Source organism: Cuculus canorus, chromosome Z (genome assembly GCF_017976375.1).
Source record: "Cuculus canorus isolate bCucCan1 chromosome Z, bCucCan1.pri, whole genome shotgun sequence".
In the NCBI taxonomy this organism is placed as follows: Eukaryota; Metazoa; Chordata; class Aves; order Cuculiformes; family Cuculidae; genus Cuculus; species Cuculus canorus.
Genome location: NC_071441.1, coordinates 51,947,443 through 51,958,898, shown reverse-complemented (window position 1 = coordinate 51,958,898; position 11,456 = coordinate 51,947,443). Strand labels below are relative to the sequence as shown.

The window sequence follows — 11,456 nt, the reverse complement described above, 5'->3', positions numbered from 1 at the left end:
AGGGACTCTGGGTTCATTTTAGAGCCCAGCGTTACCTCTCTGCCCCCCACCAGCACCAGCAACATAGCAGATTTCTCTTTACCGGGGCTCTGCAGCAGATGTGACCAAAGCTGCATCCACTTTGTTGTGGATGATTTTGTCAAAGTAGGTTGAACTTTCTGGACAGTCTCAGTTGCATGAACTGTTGCAGCTGGACACTTTACAGTGCGTCAGGTACTGCTTCCCTCTTCTTTCTTTCCACATTTCTGTTCAGCTAGCCCTGGACCACTTCCAGTGGTGCATCGGGTTTCCTAGGTGAGGACCTGGAGCAGCTCAACCAAGTGTTCAGCAACCTGAGGAGCACCAGTGTCACGGACTCCTCAAGTGTCACTGGGGATGCTCAGTAGGGGGACACCCCCAACCTTGGATACCTGTCGCTGTGGCAGTCCCCCATATGGCTTGCACTACCTGAAAGATCTGGGAATGCTTTGTGCAAGGGACACCTGGATCTAGGGCTGGATCCTGTACTGGGCCTGTATCCCAGTACCACTGGGGCTGCTGTCACCATAGACGGAGTAACACCAGGCTTTGGTCAAAGGTTTTTACAAGCCTCAATGGTGTCTCTGTTTATCCCTGTCTGGCATTGTTACTGCAAGGCAATATCCAGAGACCTGCCTATCCCTCCCAGCTGTCATGGATGCAGCCCTGAACCCAAGGTTATCTGGGGGATCAACATGGGCAGCTGGGGGACCTGCGCTGCTATCTTTCTAGCAGGGTGTCAGAGCACTTTTTCTAGTTTCCTCTTGCATGACAATGACAGAGAAGCAATTTTCAGGCTTGTCCTTCACTCTCCAACTTGAGGCAGATTTGGGGGCAACTTGCCTGGTTGCAACATGCTTCTCTACTGGCAGCGCCATGTGGTGAACTATGATGCCTGTGAGAGCAGATAATCCTGTCTTGCCCCTGCCTTGACTGAAGCATAAAAAGGTGCAAAGCAGATAAATTCAATAAGCAAAACTGTATGCAAAAGTGTAAATCCATGTGCATACCCCTTGCCACCAACGTGTCTTGCCATCTTGATTCTCACCTGGCCTTGCTAGACACATATCTGCCAGGCTTCAGCGTCAAATTCTCTGCACCAGGCTGGACCCAGCTGTCCCACACTGGCCTCTGAAGTCTGTGGTAGTGTTAAATTGTTCCCTCTGCCTCTCCTTGGGCTGCTGTATGTTCTTAAGCAGTGTGAAACAAACAGGCAAATCCACTAGTCCCTGGGGAGGATGGGTATCTCTGAATTCGCTGTATGTAGAGTCAACACTGACCCTGTCTTGAGCCTGCCCGTGCTTTGACCTTGTAGATCTGGCCCACAAGTGTCTGCTTTAGCTCTGCAGTTTCTGAATAAACACTCCGTCTTGTGCTGGAGGCATGTGGTTTCCCTCTTCAGAAGAGCCCCTGAACTGTCTGTGTTGTTTTTTCCTAACCTCTGCAAATAAATAGACGTGGTTCTCGAGGGATATGCAGTTATGGGCTGAGGCCACTCTGCCTGTGTGCCTCAAGTCACTGTGTGGGACTGAGATGCTGGTACTCCCATTCAAGGGAAAAACGGGTCCCAATTATGCAACTTGCTATGCTGGGTGTAACCTTCTCTTCAGCCCTGAAAGAGAGCTAGGTCAGAGCTGACAAATACATGCTACCTGTGGCTGTCTTGGCAGCAGCAGCAGCAGCAAACCCCAGGGGATGAAATGAGCAATACATTTGTGTTGTTAATTGTGGAAGCATTTGGGGTAATAGCAGCAGCCATGGACAGGTGGACAAGTTATATTCTCCCTCTGCAGAACACGAAAGGCTCCAGGGAAGGAAACCAGGAAGCTCTGAAAAACTCCAAGAAACTAACCAGGTGTTCTCAGCCTGGGAAAGGGCTTTTGAGGAGGGAAAGGCTTTTAATGACAGCAACTGCCTCTGGGCCAAAAAACAGTGGATGCTGTTTTGGGTGGATCTCCTATCTGACCAAGCATAGCTGTTTTATGCTCCTCAATACTATTTCCAACAGTGGCTTTTTTTGTTGTGCGTTGCGGTGCTGCAATGTCTCATCGGGTGATTCCAAGAAGGTGCAGAACTAGGAGGTGAGTGTGGGGGTGGATTATATGACCAATTGGCCAAGCACAGTAGCCGTGATGCTGACACAGCTCCCAGACTCACAGTGTGGTCACTGACTTCATGGAGCTCGCTTGACTGTGTGATGCACCCTAGACCTTTCCCCAGATGCCTCAAGTGAGCCATATGAGTACAGAAGCAAGTCAGCGTGGTGTGATCACCCGTGGGTGAGGACAGGACTGTCCCTTGAGGGTTTCAATTCATACTGAAGTACTTTTCCAAGTAGGCAGTGCTTTGTTAAAGCTAATCAGAAACCTCAATCAGTTATTCTGTAGAAATACAACATCTGGTGTAGGACTGAACTGAATTCAGGAGACAAGTCCTGGATTAGTCTATTCCCTCTGATTTCTGCTACTGCAAGCAAAGGGAGCTCCTTGCATACCCAAGTTGTATAGCTTTACAGGTATTCAATAAAAGGTGACTTGCTTTCCATTCAGTAGAAGTGGAAGATGACAGGAGCAGAGGGAACCACAAGGACTGCTGAATACACACTTACACTGTTACTTTGCCTGGACTGCATCCTGCCACAGCCCCAAAGATGACCCTGACACCAGGAGAAACCTAGACCTGACATCTGGTAACCGGGTGGGAACCTGCAGTTCCTGGAAAACATTTCTAGGTAAGTAGTTCAGATTGGAGGTTGCTCTCAAGTGCTGAAGCAAAGACCCAGGGTCCCTTGTGTTAGAAGCCTCTACCTGGGCCCTTTCCATGCTCCCATGTGTTATGTGTGTTGATTCCTATTATGAAAGGCTCTTGGATGAAAAGCTGAATAACATCTAAAATGAGAAGTGCCAATGCTATTATTTTCAATTAGCATCAGCTCTGGAAGTGGTGGTGTTTATAGGGAGCCAGGGAGTTGTTTTCTCCCACATTGAAGAAACTTTACTTTCCCTTCACTGAATTGCCTCCTACAGAGAAAACTGCACTTGTTCAGCACCTCCTTCACCGAGATCTATTTGTTTCTTGCTACTCCCACATGGCTTTTCTCACAGGAATGTGGATGAGATAAAACTCACAGTGCAGAGTGCTGGTATATGATGTGGATTTGAAATTAGTATAACTGTATGCTTCTAGTAGCCCTTTGTGGGAAATGGCTTGTGCCGTTTTCCTTCATCCTCATAATAAAAAGTGCTGTTGAAATAACACTGTGCATGTGATTTTATTATTCGTCATTGCTAACTTGAATGTGCAATCAGCACAGAGTACATAGGATCAATTAATCATCCATTTCTAGGCTCACAAAAGCCTCTAGAAAGCTCAGATATCTTGACACTCCCCGTCTTTCATAATCCGGATGTCTTGCCTGGTTTTCCTAGAATAACATCGGAAAAAGGAGTAAGAGCTCAAAAAAAATATTCCTGGAGTCATACTTTGGCTCCCATCCAACCTGTGAAGTGGAACTGACTACTACAAAATGGGCTCGCTCATTTTCCTGTCTAAGAATCTGAGGTGACTGCAAGTCGTCCTGGCCCACAGAGGTTACAGTGGCCATGGGTCTGTCTGAGCCCTAACCACTGCCCTTATGGATGGATACCCCTCCTACGTCCCTGGTGCACCACCTTCATGGGGAAGTGCCCAGCCTGTCCCCTCTGAGGCTGCTCTTTGTGGTTGCTGTCTTTGCATCCCCTGCACCAAGAAGAGTGTGGCTCAATCCCATTTGCAACCACAGGCCACTGCTAGATCTGCCCAAGCCTTCCCTTCCCCACACTGGCTGGACAGAGCTCATGTGCACCTCCTTGCAGCTCCCCATGACAAATCAGTCATCTCTCTCCTCCTGCAGCCCAGCACACAGTTGGTGTTATTTTCCATGCAAGTGTACTGCTGATCTGTGTTCAACCTGATCGTCACCCTCAATGCCTTTCTAGCAGGAGGTCCTGCTCAGGCAGTAACCTCTCAACCTGGATAAAATCACTGCTCTAAAGCAACATTTGTGTTTCTCAAGAGGTCCCTGTCTCCCTTGTCCTCAAGTCCATGGTGCTACCTTTGGTTTGAAGTTCTGCCAAAAAAAGCCATGAGGCGTATAAGAGGACTTCTGCACTCACAGACATCCCTTTTAAGGACTTAGTGGTGCTATTTGACTGTTCAGACTGCATGCCTAGTTGACCTTTTTGCCCATCTAAGTTTAACTCTCCCTTCTCCAATTGCAGGCAGCACAGATGGTTGGACCTTCTCCCATCCTCTATGAAGTATCTGGTTTGTTGCCAGCTTGCAGATACTCGTGTTAGAGAGTCCCTGCCATGTGCTCCTCACCTTTTGAATCTGCTGATCATGCAGCCACAGGGCGGTCTGATTTAGCAAGCTGATCTAATGGATAACTATCCAGGGGATTAGTCCCCTGCCAACACAATGAGCTAAATTTCTTGGCCTGCAGCTGCACAGTAGTCACTAAATGTGGTGCCAAGTATGGGGCAGGAACCTGCAGGCAAGGGCTGGGGGCATGCCTGCACCTATCTGTGAGCACTGCCAGTGCAGGAGAGTGAAGCTCCCTGGCTTCACAGCCCAACACTTGGCTCAGCTGACAGGAAAAATCCTCTTCCACTTTGCTAGCAGGAACATGTATGCTTCCCATCTCGCTTAGCTTTCCCCAGAAATGAGGGAGCCTGGATGACATATTTGACATGTTCCCAGTTTCAGACAGCCAAAACTAGACCCCTGGAGGTCTTTGCCAAGGGTGCGAGCTTACATTTTCTGCACACAGAGTTGGCATTCATTGGCGTAGGTGTTACCGTCAGTCCCACAGACAGGCAAGAGCAGGAGGGGACAGGCTTGCAACTCGACCATGTCTCCACACACTGGCTGTAAAGGAAGAAACCATAGCACATATTTCAGTGCCAGCAGCAATCATCTCTACCTCCCACAGCACGCAAACAGGAATAAAGGCTACTGGTGATTTGGTTCCTTCTGTCCCAGGCAGGGCAGGGCACGCACGCAGAACAGGAAAGCAGGGAGAAGAGGGCACTGCATTCCTCAGTGGGTCTCACAGCCTGGGCTTTGATGCAGGTTTGATGCTAGTGCACCAATAACCGTAAACCCTTCTCTCATGGACACCAGGCTCTAAATGCCATTTCAAGCCACAAATAAAGTAAATGAGAAACCCCATACCTTTCTCAGGCCATGTTCTTCATTCTGCTCTGCCCCTGAAACAAAGCAGAGACCCATCAGGGTGGAACACCTGTGACCGGTGGCAAGACATGAGGTGTCAACAGAGGGTCATGTCCAAATCAAAGGGAAGGCAGGGTTGTGCAGGACCTGGATCAGTTTGCTGCATGCCATCTCCCATCCGCGTAGCAGCACAGTGCACAGCCTTCATCCACAGCTAAGCCGTCTGAGACAAAGCGAGGGATGCCTGTTCTTACCCGGTAATCCCTCTCCTGACAGCCCTCTCTCCCATTCTCTGGACCAGGTGCTCCACAGGGCATCCAACACATCCTATGAACCCTTGCAGTAGTGCATGGGTGCATGGGGTATATGCAGAACGCTGAGGCTGGGTGATGCTGCAGAGCTCACAACAGTCATCTCCAGGGAAAGCTGCATCCCGTTGGTTCCTTTTCTGCAGTCAGGCAGATCAGTAGTAACAGTTCACAATCCACCTGTGTGGGGCATGATTGTCCTGGGAGTGTGAGGGCTTCCACATAAGCTGCTACAGGACCACCAGTATGTGCACCTACATAGCTCCGGTTTTCCAGAGGCTACAAACAGCTGCTTCCCACCTCAGTATGCTGAGCCTGTAATCCTCTTGCAAAGGCTTGCAAATGTTCATGGAGGCAGGAAAACAGTAGCCTGCAACCCTGGTGTATGTGCTTTCCTCTCAGATTCTAGTCCTCATTCACATCACAGGCTGTTCCTTATTCCATTCCTCTCCCATGTGTCCTTCTTCCCCATCATGCTGCTGCTGTGTTTGCTTGCCTTCCTCACCTACTCTCCAAACCAGAGTTTCTGGGTCTTTCTGCCTTCCCACTCATTTTCAGTCCTTCCATGGTTCAAAGCACATCACTGAAGAGCCAGCATCAGAGCAGACTTACCACCAGCAGCGAAGAGAGTCACCAGTGCCGCCACCACCACCACCACCAGCTCCCTTGCAGGCATGCCTGGTTCAGGTACAAATGCTTATGCACCTCGTTCCACCCATGGCTGCCTTTATAAGTAAGGGAAGGCACCAGCTTATCTCTGTGGCAGTGGGAAAATCAGCATTTTGAGCTGTGTTTGATCTACACTGGGAATCGTTGGACTGTGCACCCAGAAGGATTACTTGGGTATTTTCATGCAACTGATAAGCCACCCCAGTGCCACCTGCCATCTCCAGGTGCTGGCACTGGCAGCACCTGTACAATCTCTTTGCTCTGGGTGCGTCTCACCCAAACCAGCCATCTAGCTTTGCATGGCAGGTAACTACATTTGGATTGGGAGGCTTCATATGAAAAAGCCAGGAACTTCAGGATGATTTGGGTGGCTGTGCTGTGGCTTGAGTGTTATCCCATGAGACCTGGCTGCGCAGATATTCAGCTGCTTGATGCAGTGGGCAGGAGCCCAGTGGGGGGATCTCAAACACACAGAAGGCCCACCATCATGCTGTGGCAAGCACACTCCATCACTGAGTGGAAGGGGACAGGCTGGGGTTGCAGAGGGGCTGGACAGATTGAAATTCAGCTGCGTGGCAGCCGGGCGCCACTGCCAGTGCTTCCCTAGCCATTGTCATGAGAGGTTTCATACCTTGCTCTGCTTACCAGCTTGGTTGCATTAATGGCTGCAGCTGAGATCGACAAAGCAAAACAATCTTTATTGTAAGATTCAGCACGATGAAAGGGGACCAGCTGAGGAACCTGAACATATATAAGTCTATGGGACCAGATGAGATGCATTCCAGAGCCCTGAGAGAATGGGCTGACGGTTGCCAAGCCACTCTCCATGATATTTGAAAAATTATGTGAATCAGGAGAAGTCCCTGGTGACTGGAAGAAGGGTAACATTGTCCCCATTTTTAAAAATGCTAGAAAAGATGACCCTGGGAACTATCGACCTGTCAGCCTCACCTCTGTGCCTGGGAAGATCATGGAACAGATCCTCCTAGAAGCTATGCTAAAGCACATGGAGTAATGGGAGGTGATTAGTGGCAGCCAGCATGGCTTCACCAGGGGCAAGTCCTGTCTGACCAGCTTGGTGGCTTTCTGTGATGGGGTAACCACAGCAGTGGACATGGCTAAACTGATGGATGTGCTCGATCTGGACTTCTGTAAAGCATTTGTCACGGTCCCCAACAACATCCTTCTCTCTTAATTGGAGACATATGGATTTGGTGGGTGGACTGGTTGATGGATAAGGAACTGGTTGGATGGGGGTATTCAGAGAGTCGTGGTCAACAGCTTGATGTCCAGATGGAGATTCATGAGAAGTGGTGTCCCTCAAGAGTCTGTACTGGGATGAGTGCTGTTTAATATCTTCATCAATGATATAGACAGCGAGATTGAGTGCACCCTCAGCAAGCCTGCATATGACACCAAGCTGAGTGGTGCAGTTATCACACCAGAAGGATGGGATATCATCCAGAGGGACCTGAACAAGCTGGAGAATTGGGCCTGTGCAAACTTCATGAGGTTCAACCAGGCCAAGTGCAAGGTCCTACACTGGTGTTGGGGCAATCTCTGATTTCAATACAGGATGGGAGATAATGTGACTGGGAGCTGCCCTGTGGAGGACTTGGGGGTGCTGGCTGATGGGAAGCTCAACATGAGCCGGCAATGGGCACTCACAACCCAGAAGGCCAACCATAACCTGGGCTGCATCAAAAGAAGCATGGCCAGTGGGTCAAGGGAGGTGATTCTGCCCCGCTATTCCTCTCTTGTGAGACTTCATCTGGAATACTGTGTCCAGTTCTGGAATCCTCCATGTAAGAAGGATATGGAGCTGTTGGAATGGGTCCAGAGGAGGGCTACAAAGATGATCAGAGGGCTGGAGGACCTTCCCTATAAGGACAGGGTGAGAAAGTTAGGGTTGTTCAGTCTGGAGAAAAGGAGGCTCCAATGAGACCTTGTAGTGGCCTTCCAGTTCCTGAAGGGGCCTACAGGAAAGCTGGGAGGGACTTTTTACAAAGGCTTGTAGTGATAGGACGGGGGGCAATGGACGAGGGGCAATGGATATAAACTGGAGAGGGGCAGATTTAGACTAGGCATAAGGAGGAACCTCTTGATGATGAGGGTGGTGAGGCACTGGAACAGGTTGCCCAGGAAAGTTGTGGATGCCCCATTCCTGGAGGTTTTCAAGGCCAGAAAGGGCCTTGGGAAGCCTGATCTGGTAGGAGGTGTCCTTGCCCACGGCAGGAGGGTTGGAATAAATGGTCATTAAGGTTCCCTTCCAACCCAAACTATTCTATGATTCTATGACTGTGTGCATGGATACCCAGTTTAAATACACAGAGGTGGCAAATACAGCAGGCAGAGGACAGAGAGGCTGAAGAGGATCCTCATTGGTAAGAGACACCAACTCTTCGGTGAGATACTTCTCAGCAAGCATGACCACCCCAGAAGATGCCAGCTAAATTGCCTACAAGACTGGGTGTTCAACATTGGTCTTTTCATGTAACCATCCTCACCACCTCTTTCTGAGAAGCTGAATTTTCCCTCTGTCCCTACCTTCCTCTAGTGGATCAAAATCAGCTGGGAAGATGGAAGGATGGAAAAGAGGACCACTGGATGGAAAGTTGATGTTGTAGCGGTAGACCAGCATTGACAAAAAACTCCTTTGGGACAGACTTGCTGAGATGAAGTCTAGGCCAGAAATGGCCAAAGACCGCTTCCACTGTGGGGCAGATAGTAGGTGTTGTGTCTGCAAGGGGCAGCCAAGGACGTTGGTGTCCTTCAGAAACCACCAGCAGGCTGGGAGAGCTCCAAGACAACTGCACATTTGTACTTGCTGAGGAGATGACCATGTCTGTGCTCAGACATTTCTTCCCCACAGCCTTACCTGAGGCTTAGGAAGATACATGCTAGCCCCAGCTGGCTGAGACAAGAGGGAACAACTTGGTGAGCATCTACCATGGCTGCAGGAGTATGGGCCCTGCACATACTAAAGTAAATGTTGAACTGCATTAGCAGTTGTTTCTGAGGCACAAGAGAACCTGTTGGGCTTGTTTAGTCTAGCTCAGGGGAAGACATTGGGGATCTAATAACAGTCTACCACTGCTGGAAAGACAGTTGATGGAGCCAACCTCTTCTTGCTAGTGCCAAATGATGGAACAAAAAGCCACAGGCTCAAAATGCAGTCCTGAGATGGTTAGGTCAATAGTTAGGAAAGAAAACTTACCCCAGAGGTTGAGCAAGGCAAACCAGCAGGGAGAGGGGAGATCTCCGTTCTCAGTGGGGCATGTACCATGGATGCCCTGACCAACTCTTGCTCTGCACCAGGTTTGGAGGGCAAGCCCTGGAGGGCCCTGCCACCAGCACTCTGTGTCCTAAGGACACAGCATTTTTCACTCTCTGCCTCCTTGCGCACCCACCTTGCAAATATGGTCAAAGCCAACGCTCAACTATGTGTGCATCATGGGGCCACATCCTGTAAGCTGCTTCCATGCTAACACTCATCACAGCCTTAGAAGAGGACTATCATGGGCCTTTTTGGTCTTCTTCAAGGTTTTTTACTACCCCAAAACCCACTCAAATTCTGATCACGGTGCCTCCAGTGGCAACAGTGCAGGAGTGACAACTTGGGGCTGTGCAGCTGGGACATACTGTGTACCCTAGATAATCTCCTAAAATAGAAAGTGGCAGGAAACATTTGCATCCTCTCTGTACTAGAGGCAGCAGGTTGTTTGGTGTTGGGGAAAAGCTGCTGGCCAATCTTCCTCCACCTGGTTCCTCGATGTTATTCAAATGCTGCTGCCTTCACAGAGCAAATTAAAATGATGTGGTAAGAGATGACGAAGGGGAAGTCACCTCTTGCAAACTGGTTTTGTCTTTTCCTCCTTCTCTCTCATGCACAGGCTTGCAGCTCCTGATGAAAGTCTACTGTCCCTCTTGAAGAAGAGGTGAGGAAATTCTTCCTTGTGTGGGACAGAATGTTTTCTGTTTGCTTCTCGCCCTCATGTTGACCACACAACTCCAGCTATGTCTGAGACAGTCACGCATTTGAGCCTAGGCCTTCCTCCTCTGCGTTGCAGATACCATAGGCACCCTTCTGCTTTCCCCAGCATGTCCCGGGCTCCCAGCAGTATGGCAGCACATAGAGGAGCTGCTCCCCATCCTCTCAGTCTTGGGCTGCCCTTGGACTGCTCTCCAGCTTCTCCTGGGGCAGGGGCAAGTGTCCTGGCTCTGCTGCCTGCTCCCCACACCCTTGCCAGCCGAAGCCCTGCAAAAAGGGCAGGAGGGGCAGGCATGAATGTCCCAGACATGCTTGAGGAGCCAGAGACTAAGTCTTGCTGTCAGCAAAGCGGAGAAACTCTGCTGGAGATGGCAGTGACAAGGAAGAATTCTCTTTCCAAGATCAATTGTGTGCTTGTTCTCTTGCAGCATTGCTCTTGCCTTTGCTCTCATTCCCATACGCTCAACAGCGCACACCTGCCCGTGTCTATGCCACATGCCAGGGCTCACTCATGGCATTGTGAGCCTTTATCACACTTTTGCCTCCTGGGTGACCATGATGCTGTTTCCATCTGGCTGGGCACTGGTGGCAGGAAGCCAAGCTGGATTGCTTCACATCGCTCTTGCTCCATGTCTGCCGGGTGGCCTTATCTGTGGTGTGGCCTTGGTGTTGTCACTGCTTCACCCAGCACCTGCCCGTTCCTTGCTGTTATCTGTTGCCTTTCCTGGATTCCAAGGCTGTTCTCAGTTCCCTGACTTGCTGCACTTGCACTGATATTTTAACTCCTGTTCTGCTGCTTCTCCCAGGGCTTTTGCTTACTAGCAAATGCCAGGGACCCACAAACACTGCAATACCCTGGGAACAGAGCTCTGCCTTGCTCATGAAGCCCAAGCCTAGAGCCCGCAGTCTCTCCTCCTGTTCCACGAGGGGACAAATCAAAAGGAAGGCAATTACCACACTCATTTGCATCCTTAGCTCCCTTCCTGCCTCCAGATCGGTTTTACAGAGATGATAACAGTCTCATTCTGCCTCTCTGCTCACTCTGAGATGTCTCCAGGAGTGGGAAGAAGGATCCATTTGTTCTTCTCCTTTGCATGCAAAAAGAGTGGAGATGCAGATGACCAGGGTTTTTTCTTAGGATATACAGGGAAACCAAACCCTCACATTTAGGGAGGTGTCCTTGCGTAACTGGGGCAGGGATCAGCCATCACCGCTTCCTGGCAATTTCGCCAGACTTTCTGGATCCAGACCACACC

General features: G+C 49.9%; 1 protein-coding gene across 1 annotated transcript; it reads right to left on the bottom strand.

Moving 5' to 3' along the window:
- Positions 1–3,289: 3,289 nt before the first annotated feature.
- Positions 3,290–6,222, bottom strand: SPINK4 (serine peptidase inhibitor Kazal type 4). The gene is made up of 4 exons (XM_054055094.1): positions 6,153–6,222; positions 5,233–5,267; positions 4,814–4,926; positions 3,290–3,442 (listed from the first exon to the last, which is right to left on the bottom strand). The coding sequence occupies exons 1-4, from the start codon at positions 6,214–6,216 to the stop codon at positions 3,388–3,390; spliced, it is 267 nt and encodes an 88-aa protein (XP_053911069.1). The 5' UTR covers positions 6,217–6,222; the 3' UTR covers positions 3,290–3,387.
- Between the last annotated feature and the right edge of the window lie 5,234 nt (positions 6,223–11,456).